Source organism: Dreissena polymorpha, chromosome 5, assembly GCF_020536995.1.
Source record: "Dreissena polymorpha isolate Duluth1 chromosome 5, UMN_Dpol_1.0, whole genome shotgun sequence".
In the NCBI taxonomy this organism is placed as follows: Eukaryota; Metazoa; Mollusca; class Bivalvia; order Myida; family Dreissenidae; genus Dreissena; species Dreissena polymorpha.
This window is the reverse complement of record NC_068359.1, coordinates 121834654-121856249: the sequence shown is the minus strand read 5'-3', so window position 1 is coordinate 121856249 and position 21596 is coordinate 121834654. Positions and strand designations below refer to the sequence as shown.

At 35.0% G+C, this 21596-nt stretch overlaps 1 protein-coding gene and 1 pseudogene across 1 annotated transcript; both read right to left on the bottom strand.

Moving 5' to 3' along the window:
• Window positions 1–6385: 6385 nt before the first annotated feature.
• LOC127831596 (galectin-4-like) lies at window positions 6386–17933 on the bottom strand (annotated as a pseudogene).
• A 1238-nt stretch (window positions 17934–19171) lies between these two features.
• On the bottom strand, window positions 19172–21596 carry LOC127880483 (uncharacterized protein KIAA1958 homolog). The gene is made up of 3 exons (XM_052427769.1): window positions 20599–21596; window positions 20136–20308; window positions 19172–19979 (listed from the first exon to the last, which is right to left on the bottom strand). Exons 1-3 carry the CDS (start codon window positions 21211–21213, stop codon window positions 19241–19243), a joined length of 1527 nt encoding a protein of 508 aa, XP_052283729.1. The 5' UTR covers window positions 21214–21596; the 3' UTR covers window positions 19172–19240.

Here is a 21596-nt window from a genome sequence, read left to right as displayed (position 1 = left end):
TCAATGAGGGACAAACATTTCAAGACATCAAATGTGCTGCAAACTGCTTTCCTGATTGTACATACTAGTGGAAAAGAGCGTCAATGGTGATAACGAACAATTATGTACTGTCCGTTGGCTCTGTTAAGAAATGTGACGCAGGCATCTATGAATGTGCAGTAAGGAATCCTAGAACAGCACACATTGTTAACAGTCGGGCTTATCGTTAGATGTAAGTTAATTTATTGTAAGTAATGAATAATAAATATCTGTTAGCAAACTTGCCATGAGTTACAACATAGTAAAACAAGAATCTCGACTTTGTGTTGAAGCTGTTAAATTTTTAGAAAGACTGTCCCGACTCCGCAACACTATCTACGTCTACACTCTACTAGTCTACGACTGAAGGGAGCATTATATCAGACATAACGTGTTCTGCTACATGTTATCCTGCAAGTTGTAGTTTCTCGTGGTCAAAGTCGGGAACTGAAGTCAGCAGTTCTAGTGTCCTGTCACTTGCATCCGCTCACAGAAACGAGACTTGTAGCTACGTACATGTATGTACTGCCAAGAATCTAGGGTCTCTAGCAAATGCAAGCAGTGCCGTAATTTTGATAGAGATTGCATATAAGTGGATGTTATGTTTGAGATGTTTTCTAAGAAAATCTATCAAACAAAAACTGCATTCGTATATGTATGCTTGTGTACGAAGCAATAAAGACAAATTCGTATTGACGCCCGCTAATCTTACATATCCCATACAATGCAGGATGATACATACGTCATGACATAAAAGTAAAAAATTAGTAAGCATTGTTATTTTACGACATACTTACTTGTATTGTTTAAGGAAACAAAACCATTTTTCAGATGTATTTGAGAATCTGTAAGAATATTTTGTATGTCCCCACCACTATAGTGGGGGACATATTGTTTTTGCCCTGTCTTTGGTTTGTTGGTTTGTGTGTTTGTTTGTTCGCGTCAAACTTAAACATTTGCCATAACTTTTGCAACATTGAAGATAGCAACTTGATATTTGGCATGCATGTGTATCTCATGGAGCTGAACGTTTTGAGTGGTGAAAGGTCAAGGTCAAAGGTCAAATATATGGGGACATAATGTTTCACAAACACATCTTGTTTTTAATTTTATTTTTTCACTAGTATATATGTATTTCATTTTTTTTACTTTAAATAACTGTTCATTTCTCTCATATCATGTATAATTCACCTTTTTATAAACTCAACTGCAATGTGTGTATTTATTGTTTTCAACTTATTTTGATTGAATTACTGCAACTTGCAACTATTTGTTTGATGTGTACAAAATAATACACATTATTGAATTTATTCCATAATGTTATTTACGGAAAATATGTATTATTAACTATTAGTTATCTGCAAGCACAATCATTTATTTATAGAAAAGTTATATTATTTCGGCACTAAAAGCTTTAAATGTTGGATGTTTGTATCTCACAGTTTATTGATGCAATCTATAGTATCAAAACAACATGACAATGTATTCATCTTTTGTCGAATAGTGGCGAGTAGTTATACGTTTACAGATGGTCCTGCAAACATTTCTACGTCAATAGTTACTCGGTCCTACACGCTCAACGAGGAACAAACACTTCGTGATATGACGTGCTCTGCCATATGTGTGTTTGAATGTACTTACTCGTGGAAAACATCGTATACCATGATAACGAATGGTCATGCACTGTCAATTAGCTCTGTTAGGAGAGGTGACACAGGTATCTATGAATGCGCTGCAAGGAATCCTACATCGGGGCAGATTGTAAACAGTCAGTCAGTGGAGATTTTAATTAGATGTAAGTTGTTTCAATTGTAGAAATATAATTGTATTGTATAATCGTAGAAATAAGCTCTGATAAAAGAATTGCTTAAGATTTATGTGTACAACATTCGTAGTGATACTGTGTGCATCGTTCAATGAAGATATCTGATTAATATACAGGTAACTAACTGATTGTATTTTCATTTTCCGGTTAAGTTAACGTGGTATTGCCGGTATTACGAATTTATGAAACTAAATGAAAGAAGGATCAAACAGTTCACTGTGAACGAAATCACTGCGACCGTTGTGTTTATACCGTTAGGAGCATCAGTTATTCATCGGTCATTTTAACCTCACTACTTTCACTTCGTTTAAGAACGGATATGATGAAATGTAAAAGAGTCTGTTTGCTTAAATACAACGTGTTTTACAGATGGTCCTGACATTGTTTGACTTGCGACGAAGCAGTTTTCGTTCACCAGCAATGAGGGACAATTAATGTCCGACAGTCGATGTTCTGCCACCTGTTACCCAAGTTGCACGTTCATATGGAGAAAGTCCGATGTCCTTGTCAACCACAACAGTGTTCTGTCACTTGGCTCCCTTCCGGAAGGGCGAAGATGGGCGCTTCGCTTGCACTGCAACAAATCCAGAATTGAATGTCACCACTGTCGTCATTGAGATTAAAAGTATGTGATTTGACATTGTTTACTTTTCATTTTCTACAATATTATACGTCTTAAAAGAATAAGTGTTGACTCACTATGATTCAGTAAATTTAATTTCTCGAATGTAAAATCTTGTTTGGAGTCTTGACAACTTGTGGAGCGAAAGGTAAACACACAATTTTGTACATTTAGCACCTTTGTAAAGGGAATATCCATACAATTCCAAATAAATAAATAAATATATAAATAAATAAAAAAAAAAATATATATATAAATAAATAAATATATATATATAAATATACAATTTTGTACATTTAGCAACTTTGTAAACGGATTATCCATACAATTCCGTTATATATATATATATATATATATTTATGTATTTATTAAATATAAAAAATATATATATTTATTTATTTGTTTAATTAATTAATAATATATATATATTTTTTTATATTTAATAAATACATAAATATATATATATATATATATAACGGAATTGTATGGATAATCCGTTTACAAAGTTGCTAAATGTACAAAATTGTTTGTTTACCTTTCGCTCCACAAGTTGTCAAGACTCCAAACAGAATTGAACATTCGACGAAAAGTGTTTACTTAAATTTAAGGTGGTCCCGAATCCGTTTCTCTATAACCACCTACTCTGAACTTCACATTGACAGAGGGGCAAGGTATTGATAACATCACGTGTACAGCTCGATGTTCACCAGACGCCTGTTCAAACACGTGGTCGAAGTCAGGCACCGCTTCAGACAAGTTATCATTTTGTCGCTTTCACAATTACATGATTTATACAAGCATTAACAAGCATCAAGCCAAACACGCATCATGACGTGTTTGAAAGTGTCGAAATGTTTCAACTTTCAAGATTCATCATGACTAAATCTTTGTTAATGTTTTACCATATTATCTGGAGAATATATTGAAATGATTTTGGCATCTTGTCTTAATGTTATGTTTTGATAGATAACTTTCAATCAAAATAATTGCGTTTATATTCAATTCAATTAAAAGATTATCCTCGTTAATCACCGGAAAATTTCAGATAACCATCTCGTCAGCAATTGTTACTAGTATTTGAACATTCTAGCATATGGTCAAGCGATATTTCAAATTGGATCAAAACAATATCCATAAAATTGTTCGTGCCTTGAGGGGCGGAAATATTTATCTGGTTAAGACTGGGCCAGTGTTGAATGAAGTAAATAGCTTTTGTGAAACAATCTTAAACACGTCAACGAACTCACTCGTATATTAATAATTTATTGAAACTAAAACCGACTATAATTCTTATACAGAATAATGATCTAATGAGTGCGCTTTCGTTTTCAGAGCCAGCCACAAGACAGCAGACTGCTGGCATAATTGGCGGGACGATGGGCGGATGCGTAATAATTATAATAAAAGTTGGATTTCTAGTGATCAGAAGACGATATAGATTGATTTGTAAATGTGTGAAGACAAGTGGGTTTACATTGTTTTATAAACCTTTCTACGTAAGAATGTACATGCAGACCCGCACAATGCCAATATCAATACACTTATCAAGGTATGCCGATGTACTGTAAATCTAAGAACATTCAATTTTAAATCATTTTACGTAAAGCAAGTAACCTACATTCGGATGGTTTGAATGGCTTCTCAGACAGTGATTGGTGATAAAAACAGTTTGTAAACTGGGAAAGTATTTTATCAACAGAGATACAAATTATTCACACAAAATGCATATGTACCCACCAAATTAAAAAACAAAAACTCAAAACTGTAGAGAAAATGAAAGATATCTAATAAATACTTCAAACAAAAGCAAAAACCCCTCTTCTCATAAAAAAGTAATGTGTTTAAATGGAGTGTATTCTTAGGGTTTTTTATTCGTGTATCCTGGTGTGTTTTGGCTACATCTAAATATTAAACTTTGTTTCAGCGTCTCCATTTGATGACATGGACTTGCATTACACTGCATACAAAACAGACGGATAAATCTGAACAGCGTGAGTTCCTCTTCTTTTATCCTTCACACAGACGAGCTCGAGTACATGGCTAAGCGAGCTCATACTTTTATTATATATTGTTATTAAACTGTTTATTGTTTGCATGTTTTGATTATACGTTAACTCACAGTTTATTTATTTTTCCGATACATACGCTAATCAGGCATACAGGTATGTACCCGAGATTCTATTGAGTTCCGTCTACAGAAGTTATTGGTGCAAAATTCTACTACCACATTTGTGATTAAGTTTAAGTTCTCAGATTGATCGGATCGCTTCGTTCGTTAGCTCGAATTTTTTCGATTATAAGAGCGAATTGTCAAAACATATTTTCACCCCCAACTTCCGTTGTATTGTCATTCTGTTACTTTGCTTTACAAGCATGTACTCGTGTAATATGGTATTACATTTTTACAAACTGTCATAATTACCAATTGGTTTGTATATAACCAGGGCAAGTGTATGCATATGGGTCAAAACAAATAACCTAAATTATGTTGTACTTTAGTACCAATTCAAGCACATGTTCTACGCTAACTCTACATGGTTGGGGTATACCATGATGAAATGGTTTACACTATCAAAACTGTAAAGGTCATAACAACCCAAAGTACTTTGCAGACAGAAATAAAATAAAGCCATGTCACATAAAAAAAATGAAGACATGCCTCGTCAAAAATTAGCCTTGTATCATCAGATAAAGAAACCATGTGTCGTCAAAAATGAAGCCATGTCTCGTCCAAAATGAAGACGAAAAACGAAAACGTAATCAGAAAATTAAGGCATGTGAAGCTAGAAAATGTAGTCATGTGAAGTCAAACAAATGTCATGTCTTATCAGAGAATTTCATCATAGCTCATGTCCTAAACACATTTAAATAATTTCTTCTGTGCAAAATGAAGCAATGGCTCCTTAAAAAGATATATATGCATATACTCAATAGAAGACATACCTGATGTACTCAAAATAATGTCTACTACATAGGTACATCGACACGTCGGTTAGATTTTTTTTCTTGAAAATCAACATATGAGCGGTGGAATATCACAGTTTCTGACTTTAGAACTTCTAAAGACGAATATTTTAAAAGGTCGTGTCCGCACTGAATTTGAATGAAGACAATTATTAATTGTCGTCTAAACAGTCTTACTGGTTGCTCGTTTATAAACCTCAATATTAATCTGATGTTTATCTATATTAGCAATAATAATAAAAAAACACACTCACAAATCCATGCATATTCTAAGTCTTAATTCAATACATAAAATACTTTTTCGAGTTATGAAAATAACAACTGGATGTTGATATATAGATTTAATTTGAATTGTTTAGCTCGCCCAGCAATTATGTGGAGCTTTTGGGATACCATGGTGCATATTAACGACTTATTTGCCCTACATTGTGATAACATGGTAGATCTTTTCATATCAGTAATAACACACCATCTTATTCTGTTAACGTAAACTTTCAAAGCCATGACAGCAATGTCCATGATTTACATATTTTAGGATTTTTATGATATGTGTGTATTAGTTTGGTTGTCAGCCGTTCTTTACTTCTCTCGATTCAGAATTATTAGTATTCATTCTAAAGATTTAAAGACATCAAGTATTGCATATTTTTTCCCAGGAAACACACTCGAAGGCGACTTGTTTTATAAAATCGATTTAAAATAAAAATGTATCAATTACGTTAGATTAGATACATTATTAAACCAATGCAAACAGATCAAGAAATCAGATCTATAGATCTATTTTATTGTACACCTGTCATATTATACTTAGTAAAAACACATAGTATATAATCCGTTTAAAGGTCTAGAAATATAGAAATTTTACAATTAATGGAAATAATTACATTCGATAAACGATTACTATAAATGCATCATAGTTCAAAACAATTCGGTGGCAAACAAAAATGCATGGGATGTGACGTCTACTCTTTTTATTTCATTCTAATGACGTATAACTATTGATTACTATTTATTACTCAGATTACATGATTACAATTTACATGATTGCCATCAACAAAAGAAATCACATGTTTATGCCCGGGGATTTGTTTTATACACGTTATGCTTGCTTTAATATATATTTATTGTGAAACGTTATGATGTCCGTGACCCTACTGGAAGCGCACTTGCGTGATTCTCACGTCGCCGTCTATTCTCAGAAACGTGAAGTTTCACAGTGGGTGCAGTCTGTGGTTGTATTCCAAAAGATGGTTGTTGTTCACGGCGACCTTCAACGACAAAACGAGTGCGCTTAAAACTCAGCGTACACTCAATATGACGTATTTTCCTAATCGTTAACCAATCTTTCAAAGCACTGGAATTCTTTTAAGTGTCCTAGCTACGCCACCAGAAGAAATTCATTTATCTTGAAAAAATAGTTTTTTTATACATATAGAATGCCAATCATTTCCTGTTATTTCTACAAAAACTATAATCTGACCATGCACTTATATCCCTGTCCTCAAACCGTTTGTTTTATTTGTGTACGATACTGAAACATGAATACTCTCTAACGATTAGTTTGCATTAACGTAGAAATCCGAATGCATTAAGGTAGAAATAAGAAAGCTTCAAAGTAGAAATCTCATTGTATTCAAGTAAAACTAAGATTTCATGAAATATAGCATTAAGATTGAGTTCAGATTGCAGGAACACTGTTATTAGATTACATTGATCGTACGAGAAATTGCCCAAAGGCGGTAAACATATTGCAGTATTGGTACTTTATTTCGATGTTAATGTTGAATCTAAGGATTACAACAAATCTGCGTTTCGTTACGTGTTAATTAGACATGTAACATACTAGTTGTTAACTGGAACGCCATTATTTGGGGAAAAAAATCTGACCCAGTTCATGTACGTGCTTTTCAGCACATAGAAAACCGATGAACGTCATTTTCAAGTCGAAGAGTTATAAAGTATTGCAGATCAATTGCAATATAATTTACATTAGTAGAAACGTCTGCTGTTTAAATAGTCGTAGTTGTGTAAACTATTCTTTTAAAACTCAAATTTACCACGTATCAAAACGAACATTTTACTTAAGGCCTTGACCGTCAAACAGCAAACTGTAACTTAAAACCGATTTTATTGATCGATGGTCGAGAATAAGAGTAGTTTATCTTACATGCAAATTGGAAGCAGAGGAACGAAAAACTCCACATTATTGGACGATTGTTCCGGAAAAAAAAACAACAACACGGTGATGACATACCTAAATACACAAACAATTTGTTAGTGTTGTGATGATTGTAAAACAACACCATATTTAGAAATTTATTCAATTTAAATATCTGACCTTGTTATGCTGAGTGCAATGGGCACTTCTAACTTATCTGCTGGGTTTGGCATTGGGGATACCATTGATGAAGATCATTTTGCCCGGGTAGATCGACCCCATGTTGTAAACAAACGGAGTCTGCTGAAAAGAAAATCATTGGGTAAATGTTAATATATATGCTGCATTTGTTTTAATGGTAAGATGATGATCTAAAAGTTTGAAAACACTACCGAAGGCAAATATATAAATAGCTGATATTGACATATTCATCTATAGGGTGCGGGTATTAACGACAACTTTGGCAAATGTTTTGACTATTCGCCTGCGAACTTATCTCTCGACTTTTAATGTTATGCTGAAGAAATCGACTTTTTAATGATGTTTGAGGGCAATACTGGCGTATTTTGGTATATGTTGACATTTGATTGTAATGTCGAACACACGTGTGTGTTATACCGAACAATTGATCCTTTTTTAACTAGTCATACCGGAATGTGTTTGTAACATGTGTCTTTACGATACGATGCGAGTGTGTATTACATACTAGGATATTCATTTTTATCCTTCAGCTAAATGATTTTATATAACACAATACGACCCATTGGATAAAGATAAGATTTATCTCATACCTTGTCGTATCCAATGTCTAGGACATGTACATTTGGGCTACCTTGTTTGCCTTTGAACTCTGGTTAAACGTTAAACGCAGTGAAGATTTGTAGACGATTTAAGTAGTTAAAATGTATCAAGATATTTAATGAGCATTTTATTGACAAAATAAAACAAGGAAAATGTATATTTTCTTGTTATTTCATTAAATAGTTATCAAGAACAATAATCATAACAATAAAATAAATTAAAAAAAATACAATTGATTGTTTAATTTTCAAATCAATTTACTGTATATAAATATAGAGAATAATAGGTTAGTGTTGTTTATAGATCAGGTTCCTCATGCGAGGCTTAGAAAACAAAAATCTCGAGCCTTGGCGAGTGCTTCTTCGTTTTCGTGCCGAGCATGATAAACCATATATATAATCAACACTAATGTATAATTTGATTTATCCCATTTTTTAAATCAGAATATCGTTCTGTGACAAAGAGTCCTACATGATATATTACAATTTAATTCATATTGAATTGCAAATCTAAAAGTTGTATAACATCAATATAGCATTAAGTTGTAATATACAAGGAACTACATTTGTTTACAACGTAGCCTAACACCACTTATAATTCACTTTCGATATCAAAGTATCATCACGATTACGAGGTGCAAAATATTTGCAAAATATTTGCTTCTTTTTGATAATATGCGGTCATTTCGTGACGAAATAACAATGAAAACTTGGATTTAAGCTAATTATCAACATTAAAATTTTGAGCGTGGAAAGTGGTTTCTAGACTTTACGGAAAAATACAGGTGACAAGCAGCGTTTTAAAAAAGTAGTCCCAATTCGGCACGTGCCGTGGTATATAGCAGAAATTTAATTAACGGGTCTTTAATCAACCAAATTCGCTGTAAAAGTGGGATATAATAGCGTAATTTATCAATTCAAATGCAGCGTTTCTTTTTAATTCGTTAAGCTAAAAAGAAAAAAATCCTGCAACTAACGGAGAAATGAACTAGACACTCTTACAACTACTTTTAGAATCTTACACAATTCCTCATATGTTAGACAAGTGCTTATTTTAATACACAGCTAGACTGTATTCCCCTACACAGCTGACGAAATCGATTTCGTCATTCAAGTCATGGACGCTAATGTCTGCATTTGGTACGATTACGTGTGTTTACGATGGATTATTATAAACAATGTGAATAAACGTGTATGAATATACTACTCAAATGAAACCGGTAAGACTGATGTTTCGATTTCTTTAAATGTCAAATGTACTTGAATAACGCGATGTTTTGTTGTACAATTGACGGATCAAGAAGTGTCAGTGAATTGGTCTTTCACGTTTCGAAGGAAAAGTTAAGATATTGACTTAAAAGGGTAATTTCTTTGAAGAATAAGTCGTTCTTTTGTAAGTCGATCAAAGAATATCTGTCCACAAAGAATTACCTGCTTAAAATGGAAAAAGATCGATGGAGTTGAAGAATTGTACATTTGAATAGGTTAGTGTGAGCAGAGTTGTCATGGGATTTTCTTTTCACGGAAGAAAACAAAACTTGAAGAAAACAAACTTACACAATTTCGGTAAGTAAAACAAGAACCATATTTGACATATTTATGCCAGTTAATAAAAGTGTGTAAAAGAAGAGTTTTTGTGTATACTAAAATTAACAATATTGGCGGGGATAAATGATGAATCACGCTTGACGTGTTTATACAAAATGTCAGCTTTTTTACAGTGGTAAAACTAGAATTTTAGTTTGAACAAAATCGTCTGTTTTCTACTTGAGTGTGTTACATTTGGAATGCTGCTTAAATTTGAACCGAGCGATATTTTGTCTTGTTACTCTGATTTTGCGAGGAAGTTTTGGGACAATTTCGAGTGGCGTAAACGGGAACGATCACACACAATTTTAATATTACTATGCAAGGTTAGATTCAGTTAATTTCATCAGTGTTTGTTATTGCTTTTAGCAATTAAATACTTTTTATTGCATCGGGAAAAAAAAATATTATAGGATAAATAGAATACTATGTTAGTGCTATTGTGAACTTGAATTTATCCGACTCGTCTCAGAAAGGCTTACACGGCTCGGAGCGTCGCCATGTAAACCTGTCTTCTACTCGTCGGATAAATTCAAGTCGTAAACAATCACACTTACTTAAACATAGTATTCTCTATCTTTCGTACCAACATTTATTCGGTCTATATAAATAAAGCAAAACACTTGTTTGAATAATTATTGGTCGGGATCTTTAATTCGTTAATCGGTCTTCTCACTAACCTCCCACGAAAATTAGTGTCGCACGAGTTTTAAGAATTTTGCAGTATGTCAATTAGCTTCCATCGTCACATGTGTTAGGCGGCCATCGATTAGACGGAGAGTAGATTGTATCACTTGCCGTTCAATGGTTCATTGATGGCGGGAATTTTTACAGTTTCAGGCGAAATACAAATAAGGTTAGAGCGGACAGTAACCGCTTCTTCATTTCCTCCAGAGAATGATAGGTAAACCTCTTCACACGCACTACATGTTATCTGTTTTTTCATACATTAAGAATCTTTAAATATGTATATTTTGTATATGGTCTTATCTATGAATTGTTTCTATCTGTATTTGCTTACTTATTTATTTACCTTTTTGAATATATATTCATTTATTTATGTTTTTTCTGTGCTGCAACTTGTACCGACCCTCTTATAGGTTACAGTATAATAAATAATCGTGTCAGGTAGGGCTATACTCTCTAAAAAATATCATAGTTGACTCAAAAGCATGTTAAACACTTTAAACTATTGTTCTGGTTTTATCTTTTGGAGATAGTGGTAGGACATGAATAGGTGTTCTCTACTAAATCCCTTAAATATGATAAACAGAGAGAGTTTAATAAACATTGCACATATAATTGTTACATTCCACTAGAAAACGGCCGGAAAAAGCTGCAATAACAGTCGATTTTGATCATTTTGTGTCAATTTCTTTCTTGGTTTGAACATAACATTATTATTCTTTTTGTGCATAAATCGATTCCGCTTAAAATTGCCTTTAAGAAATGGTATGGTTATGGAGTCTCTTTGTGCAAAATGTTGCATTTTTTTCACTCAAAGTTGTCACTTTTACATCGACTTTTTATATAGGGAAACTATTTAGTATATTATGACCTAAATAACTCACTCTAAACTGAACTCGAAGTTAAACTTAGTTATTGCAAATTCTACTGTACAAAAATATCAGGTTAAAATTGATAAATTAACTTACATGCTTGCCGAATCTTATCAAAATACGGAAAAAAGAACTTGCTGCTAGCTGGTGTTGGAATTATTGCTTGGTATCTGTGTTTCTTGCAAAAAAACTTGTTTTCAGTACGGCTATTCAATCAAAATGTAATCATAAATACACAGTTAAAGTAATACATTTGCTTTTGGAAGATATATAATTATTATATAAAAAATGTTAATAAACTTGTTTGGAAAAAACGTGGAAAGATATGCACGTCTACGTTTCTTCCACCTACGCTTGAACATGTTTTATCTTTATTCATCTTATTTCTCATATTGTACCTTCGACATTTAATTGTCTACTTAACCATCGAGTAGGGACTTGGCAATTGTGCGCGCCACTAATTACGCTTAAAACTTCATCATGTTTTTAAATGATGAAGGTTTATTCAATTATCTTTTGTTAGGCTAACTTGATATGATTTAAAGTCTTGGTATTATCTTATTTTACATTGTGACTAAAGCACAAATAAACCCTTCCATCAATTATTTATAAAAACAACACACGGATTTGCATTATATAGAAACCAAATACAATAGAAGCTCCTTCCATATCTTTACCGATTTTCTTTATATTGCATTCTATACCGTAAACTTGCCAGTGACGGTAACTACTTCGAAGAGTGTGTGTATTTCGAAGTTAATGAGGTTCGTTTTTATTGTTTAGACTCTAGGCATGCTCCAGCGCTCCTGCTTACTTGAATTGAAAAACGAAATTAAATTCATGGCAGCAAGCTGTTTCGTTGTTGCCTGGTGGGTATGATAGGGGGGGGGGGCGCTGAGAACCCGGAGGAAACGTGTCCAGTATGGTGACTGCCAATCAAAATCGCTTGCTTCTGACAATGGGCATTGAACCCGGGTTTCTGAGGTGCGGAGGGCGTGTAACCACCATTGCGCTTGCCGGACAACGCGTTGGGGGAAGTTAGCGCTTATCATCAAATGTGTCCCATGAATAATGGCGGCAGAGAAATGATAGAGATATGGTCTGAAACAGCAATATTATTTCGCGGAGGTTGAATTCCGGTTAGACTTACCGGATTAAGGATCGGTCCAACAGCTCCCACGCCGGGATATTCAGTCACCAACAAGAGTCTTACAGCGTCAATCATGTCAACTGCCCGAAAATCAATATAGTCTAACTTAAACTTGTGTATTTCGTCACAAAAACTACGCCACACGAGACACTTCATAAATTGCGCAATCAGTTGACCTAAAATTAAAGTTAAGAAAGTTGGTATTGGGATACGTTTTATTGAAAGAAAAACTGAGATGCTATGTATTATAAACGATACGATACGACAGACCTAAGTCGGAAGTGTATAATCCGCTCTAGCCGCTTAATCGGCAACGGGCCGATTATATACGTCAGGCCCAGCTACATGTTTTCCGCATGTTTTTGTGTAAATACACTGTTTTTAAATAGTTTACCCATATTCTCACAAGTTTTTCTAACAACGTTATTTTTTAGAACAAATAGGGACTTAGCATTTAATATCGCGGCAATAGACCATTCAACTCTAATTTGTTGCAGAAACAAACGTCTTCGATGTTCTTTTACGACTATGCAGAACAAGCCCCATGTCGTTCACGAGGTTTATTGCGATATCTTTAACATCAAACAATAACTTCTGTGTTCTAAGTAACAAAATATCTTACCGGATGTTGATATCCCATGGGCGCCTCGAAAACGATCTCCCGGATACGGATCCCCTGTTCAACGGAGATGTGGCTCACCCGGTGTAGCGGGATGCGGTGATTGTAGTCGCAGAAGAGGCCACCATCCACTTTCACCTGCGGATGGAAAATGGATTAACAAGCTTTAAGTATCTTATCGATGAACCCTTAACAAATTTTACTCCCTTAATCGATAGTCTCTTTACAATAGTTACTTCCATCATCGGTTAATTCCTTGCAACAGTGTGTTCCCTTATCGGTGAACTGCTTGCAACTGTTACAGATACTTCCCTAAACTTTGAACCTTGAAGTCATATCTAATTTCACTTAACTTCTTGCAACGGTTACTTCCATAAGTTCATTGAAAATTCAATTTAATTTATTAAACTTTAAAACAGACACTATACTTACTCAACAGCAATAAAAGACGACCATCCTCACCATCCATCACTTACCGTGTAGTGCCCTGCTTGTATCACAATGGAAACATCGACAGAAGCGCCGTGCCGGAAGGGCAAACCTCCGTGACGCTCTTCCGGTCCCCAAGAGCCGCCTTGGATACTGTTTCGGACCCCCTGAAAGAGAGCCCCTTTGCCTTGTTATCTCCATTAGTTAATATGACACAAATCTCGTTATAAAATTGATTATTGCGTGATAAGGTACAAATAAAAATAGCAATATTTACTACCTTTAATAGCACAAAGAAACGCTATGGAGGTGACAAAATGGCGAGTATGCCAGGGTCATTACTGGTATGTAAATAATTGATAATTACAATATTTGCTTATTGTGGACCATAACTGTCAATTAATCTGAAGTAAGGTTTAAATCATGAGACAATTTTCCATATTTTCTTTGATATAAAGACGGAAACATCAGCAAAGTTGAACTGCATTTCACAAATATAAAGCATACATGCAAACCCCTAACCTGATTTTCGTTGAAGCGCGGGTTGAAGGCTAATGCACAGTCGCTCCTGGGGTCCGTACTGCCGCAACACTGAAGGCTGATCAGGAACCTGCGGAATCGAGAAAACATCTGGGGTCAGTTTTAGAAACAAGAAATCACACGAATGCAGCTAAAATACAGTCTGATCAGGAACAGTGAATAGAAAAACAGTATGCAGCTAGAATACGGGCTGATTGGAAACATGGCAGATGAGACCTGTATCCGTCAAGAATAGATACAATGGCACTGATTGACCCGTTTTTATTGGGTGGCGCCGGTTTTCTGCAGTGAGATAACAGCAGTGAAAATACACAAATTGTTATTTTCACCGGAGAACATAACAGATTTTCGGAACTACTTTTTCTATTTTTAGATTATCATATTAAGATTTACTATGTATTTGTATGATCACGAGTGAATTATTAAATCGATATTCCATCGAATCCAACAAATTTTCTTGTGTGTTATGCTTTTTTTTCACCATTTATTTACATTGTAAAAGAGTTTAAACTGGATAATTTCGCTGTATTTATGACGTCATTTTGTGATGCATTGAGACACGCCACGGGAGAAAGGGTAACTTTTCATCGAAAGGGAAACAGCTGTTATTTATTTTCTTGAAAAGGGGCATAAAAGAAATCGAAACTTTGTTCATGTCAGTGTAAGATAGTTTGTTATTTCAGTCGTCATCATAGAAAATAATAAAATTTTCACTCGTGGCTGCGCCACTCGAAAAATATATTTTCTATAATTTTACACTGACTTCAACACATGTCCTCTATTTTTTAATATTGATTTAACACTGGTAAACAATAGTAAATGGACTCTGCGAGTTGTTTTCATGAATATTACGGACGAAAATCGGTTTTAAAAGAATGAATTTATGATTGAATCCATTTACAACTGAATCGTTAAACAAAGAAGCATTTGTGTACGAAGTTGAAATAAGCTTTGTTTTACACAGCTTAAACTGTGAGATGCTGTTAATATTGATTTTTGATCCACATTTACCACACCGTTCAATCGACTAACGCAACGTCTGTGGTTCATCCATCGGCTGAGCTAGTAGATACATGTCGGTTAAATGCGGAGTGTAAGTATTTCCCTATTCTTTATATTTTACGTATTAAATTGAGCAGGTTTGAGTGTGTTCTTTGAGAGCCTAAGTAAGAATGACTTTGTGAACGTAATCCGTACCTTCATAGCTACTTACTTATTTGAAAGAAATCCGTTAGAATTTGGTCAAAAATCGAACAAAATATACCACTCTCAGTCAAATTCTAATTACACAGTATTCAGCCCAACGATACATATGAACAACATTTTATTGAAATCTTTAATCATTTGTCTTCGGTTATTCCAAATAACAGCATCCTACATGAACACACAACATTTGAATCAACGTTTACATTCGAGTGAGTTTCGAAAAACGGCTCAAGACAACGGCCGTAGCTACCAATTAGACGGTCATGCCAACGGCTACGAAAATAAAATTATGCTCATGCCATCGGCTAAGGCAATTGAAAATGGCATGATCACATGTGGACATTACTCCTTGACCATATTCGATAAAACTATCAGATATTTTGATCACAAAACAGTTTTAAGATTTTCATTCGTATTTTGAAGTACAATGGGATGGGTGACTGGATTTCTTTTTAAATACTTCATACTTTGACATTATTGAAACAAGTCATTTACACGCAATATTTCTCCACATCATGTAGAGTACACGTGACTCTCGCTATGCTGAAGTCCGATATATCGAAATAATGGAAACTTCGAACATAAAAGCTCATTCCCTTCTCAAATTTGAGATACAATTTTTTTTCTAATTGAAACGCATGAATGCATTTACAAACTTAAAGACAGCTACACGAAGGTTGAAAGTAATGTTGGAATCTCCTACTGGAGAGCTTTCAGCATCGTTTTTCACCTGTATCTAGTTAAAACTAGACACTAGTTTACATCTTATAAATCGGGTTACTCGAATATCTTTTATCTCGAAATAATCAGTATGGTTAACCGTTTATGAACTTCGACATTTCGTGATTCCGCTGTACTTCGAAGGAGATTGTCAAATGTGTTTGGCATGCGGTTTACTATATGATTTCCTTCTATCCATTTGTTAAAATAGCGATAATTATGGCAACACTCTTATTACGAGCTAACTTTTGATCTATATCGGTCGCGGCTTTTGTTCAGGATTATACTATTTGGAATTTAAGGAACATGGATAATTCATATGTGATTTGTCGTGGTACGACGGAAAATAGTTGAAACTGTATAGAACTCACACATTCAAATAAATTAACAAGTTGAACGTTTTATGAACACGCAGATACGGAATCCGGATAGTGCCATCTATAATCTTGCCCGTCTTTCATCAAGGGCGACACACGTAGCGATACACGATATTTTGCGCGACACACGAAGCGACACACGCTATTTTGCGCGATACTCATAGCGACACAATATATTTTGCCCGATACACGAAGGGACGCGCGAGAATGTACCACGAAATATCGCCCTTGTGTAGGTAGCCCAAAAGGCGACATATCGCGGTTAATATTGCGTGTCGCTTTGAGTATCGCGCAAAATATTGTGTGTCGCTTCGTGTATGGCGCAAATATCGCGTGTAGCTTTGAATATCGAGCAAAATATAGTTTCTCGAGTTCAAAAGGCGACACACGGTATGTTTCGCGACACACGAAGCGACACACGATATTTTGCGCGATACTCAATGCGACACACGATATGTTGCTCGACAAATCTAAAAACTGTTTTTGTGATCAAAATATCAGATAGTTTTATCGAATATGGTCAAGGAGTAACGTCCGCATCTCATCATGCCATTTTCCATTGCCGCAGATGACATGAGCAACATTTTATTTCCGTAGCTGTTGGCATGACCATCTAATAAGTAGCCACGGCCGTTGACTTGAGCCGTTTTCGAACCCCGTTCGAATTTAAACGTTGATACAAATGTTGTGTGTTCATGTGGGATGGTGTATTAGAAAAACCGAAGACAAATGATTAAAGATTCCCATAAAATGTTGTTCATATTTATCTTTGGTCATAAATCCTGTGTAATTATAGTTTGACTGAGAGAGTGGTGCATTTTGTTTGATTTGTGACCAAATTCTAACGGATTTCGTTAAAAGATAGTAGCTATGAATGTTGGGATAACGTTCACAAAGTCCTTCTTACTAAGGCTCTTAAATTACACACTCAAACCTGCTCAATTTAAAACGTAAAATATGAAGAACAGGGAAATACTTACACTCCGCTTTTAAACGACATGTAGCTACTAGCTCAGCCGATGAATGAACCACAGACGTTGCGTTAGTCGATTGAACGGTGTGTTTACCCCGCATGTTGCTTCTCCGTGGTACCCCATAGTGGCGCCATCTGTCATTCCCATGGCAATGGGGCCCACGTACAGGGTAGACTGCAAATAACTACAATAAATATTATTATCATCAAGTAAGGGCACTTGAAGAAAACAAAAGTTGTATTTGCGAACTGTCGGCCCTTTGATGGTGACCCAAATGTACATTGGAAGGAATTGTGTGTGGGATTTATTATACGACACGTTTTCATTAAGATGCTTATTTCCATTCAAAGTATTAAAATGAAAAAAGTAAACAACTGTATAATTTTCTTCGGATATCTTAAGTTAAATGCAACAAATCACGCTGGCTGGAATAAACGCGTATACATATTTACAACAAGTCATTTATCTTTTACCTATCATGTTATATGCATTACGCCGTTATCTCGAGCAAGAATACCTATGTAAGGTTACTCAAGTCAAACTTGCTTGAAGGGGGTTCCACTGCCGTTTCATAACAACATGTATTTCTTAAGTTACCATTCCTTAGTTTCTTCCAGTTAATCTTTTGTTTTCTTCCAAGTTTACTTGACGCATTCTTCCATAATAACCCCATCACACGATCATATTGTTACACTAACTAAGAGGCAAAATATTACTTTCGTTCTAAACGGGAAGAAAACAATGTTTTACTTATTCGGAAGACATAGGACTGTTCAGTAATATAAAACTAAATCTTCCTGCCATATTGCTCGAATATACGTTACACAATGTAAAATACAAAATAAATGTAACATGAACGTTGATGAAACAAATTTGAAAAACGATATCGTGATATCGATATGGTGAAGCTATTTACAGTTTAATTTTAACATCATACTTGGAGCTTTCACTAACGAAACACACACTTACTTATGTAAAATCAACGTAAAATGAAGTACTTCAACTGATCATAGCGTAGTGAAAGATAGTTCGCAATTTTAATTGCAAAACTATTTATTAAAAAAAATTATTATATAATTTTGTTTCGCGTAATCGTTGATTATCAATAAATATATATAGAGAATAATAGGTTAGTGTTGATTATAGATCAGGTTTATCATGCGAGGCTTAGAAAACAAAAAGCACGAGCCTTGGCGAGTGCTTTTTCGTTTTCGTGCCGAGCATGATAAACCTGATCTATAATCAACACTAACCTATTATTCTATTTATCCCACTTTTTTATTCAGTAAACCTTTTTATTTTAACAAAATTAGTTTTCATGAGTGTTTGTCGTACTTTGATAATGACTGTAGTGTAACCAAGATCAGTGTATTACTCCGCGTTCCAAAAATAACCGCTGATCAAATTGTCATTTAAAAAAATCAGAATATCGATCTGTGACAAAGAATCGTGCGTTACTAATAACAATTTTATTGATATTGAATTGCAAATCTAAAAGTTTTATAACATTAATATAACATTTAGTTGTTATATACAAGGAACTACATTTGTATACAACGTAGCCTAACACCACACACAATTCACTTTCGATGTTCAAACTATCAACTAGAACACGAGGTGCAAAACATTTGCTTCTTTGTTGTAATATGTGGTTATTTCGTGACGAAATAACAATAACAACTTGGATTTAATCTAATTATTCACATTAAAATTTTGAATGTGGAAAGTGGCACCAAAGAATTGTGAGGCAAAGTTGTTCGAACGAGAGAAAGACATTTGCTGGTGAAGTGACTGGGTGGGACGAAAATCAAGATCAACTTGTTCAACGGTAGACAGTGGTTGTGTAGGCTGCATTTCGACCATAGTTTCAGTGCATGAAGGTGAACAAGAGGAAGCTGTTTGTTTGTTACATTTACTGGACTGAGCAAGAATGTTGGAACACTTTTGCTGCTGTTCAACAGATATGGTGGAATAATTGGTTATGGACTGGACATTTTTGTGCCCTGTTATGGCCATGATTTCAGTGGGTGGAATGTTTGCATTTCGAAGTTTTTGGACCAGGAATTTGCGAAATGAGTGGTTGGTTATTCTCTTGTGCTCGGGAAAGCCGGCGTCTTTTGCCATGGCCTTCAGCATCTGACCCAGCTTGTTGACACCCAATTGTTGACGCAAGAACCACTGGGATGCAGTGTCAATTGTACGTGTTGCCAGGTATAAAGGGTGCTGATCTGAAGAAAAATCAGATGGACGCATATTCGAGTACAGCTTGTAAATTAACACGGGATTTCTTGGTCCAGAAGTGCCGAACATCTTGGGAGACACTTTTCTTATGTCAGCGATGTTCTCTCCTGTGCGCGTTTTCGTTTGCCGCTCGTTTAACTCGAGATACTCGACACCATTCGAGTCTACACGGAGGCGGACGTCTCCCCACCTAACAAAATACAAGAATCTTAATTTAATGTCAGATATGAACAATAATGAAATACAGCATTTAAGTTGAAGCGGATGTACTTAGTGAATGGGGTGAAAAAATAATGAGAAAAATTGATACACATTTTGTGTGTTTGTGTGTAAAAATGTTTCTTACCGCAAATTGTATTGCTCCGTTGTACCTCGCAAGCCAAAATGAAGGCAGTTGTTCAACCAGACTGTATTTAACAAGGCTTTCGGAGACTCCGTGCCAAGGATCCCCTTCTCCCAGAGCAGATCGATGTCGGTATCACTCAGCGGATGGGCCTCCCTAGGACGGTTTCCCATACCCTAAATTGGTGATTTATATTTATTATACTGTTTCATATAACGTTTCGACTATATTTTTTAATTTAAATTTATTTTTTGAGTATTCTATCTTTCGTAGGCTTACAGTATTACTTTTAATGTGACTTTTAGACTTTTATTTATTAACTGCAACTTTATGTCGACAGGGTATTAGTTTTGTACAGACTACACTTGGGATTTTTTCCCAATTTTGTCATAAATGATACGTTTTCTGTTGAATATGTTATTTTTGCCAAATTTCTTTTAGTTATAACCGTTCATCTAAATTTTACCTGTTTCTTAAGACTTTTTTTCTTTGCATTGTAGGTGTCCCTTGTGAGTGCAAATTGGGCTCCAGTCCCTGTCATGACTGAACATCCATAGCGATGTCGTTTCAGGTACCTGTCAACACTAGCAATGATGCCACGGAGGGAGCTTGGTTCAAAATCTGTGCCATTTGACTTTTTAAGGGACAACAGGAAAGTGGCCAAATACTCATCAAGAAGAGTTGGTTCTATGTGGTGGATTTCTTTTGATTCAGCTTTTGACATAAGAAACCTTTTAAATTTGTTTATGTCAGACAAGGTCTTCGATACAGTCTTTTTATTTTCATTTTGGACAATGAAATCACCAACATCAGTGAGGTTAACATCTAAGAACTCTTTATTCTCATGCAGATCTAAAGTTGGGGGGAAGACATTGCTACTGGATGGTGCGTTACTACTGGGGCTGGTTTCATTCTCAATGGTCAATTCAATTTCATTTGTGAAAAAAATAGATGGATCAAACCCATATTGTTCCTGGAACTGGCTTAGTGTTAATTCCACTTCAGTTGCTTGTTGCTCATGTTCAGTATTTAATTCATCCCAAGTTAATGAGAAATTGACTTTGTCAAATTCGTCAGACATTTTGAGGGGTTTACGATTTCGCAGACGATTGTGTTCTATAGTCAAAGGGGAGCAACTCGAACTGACTTCTTCAAAGGGGAGCAACAACAACAGAACCTTTTTGAAACATAGTGTTAAATTTACATAATACTAGAGGTTTTAATAAAAATAAATGACAAAAAACACGGTTTTTTGCTACTTTTATTTGTTTTAAGGTCATTAAGATTGACAAACATTTGAGATTGTTTTTATTATTGATGCACTTGGCAAATACAGGCGACGAGGTGCGTGGGAAAAAGTAGTCCCGGTTCGGCAGTTGATGACGTCATTTCGTGCCATTGATTATAGCCTTGCCGTTGATTATAGATGAAATTTAATCAACGGGGCTTTAATCAACCGATTTC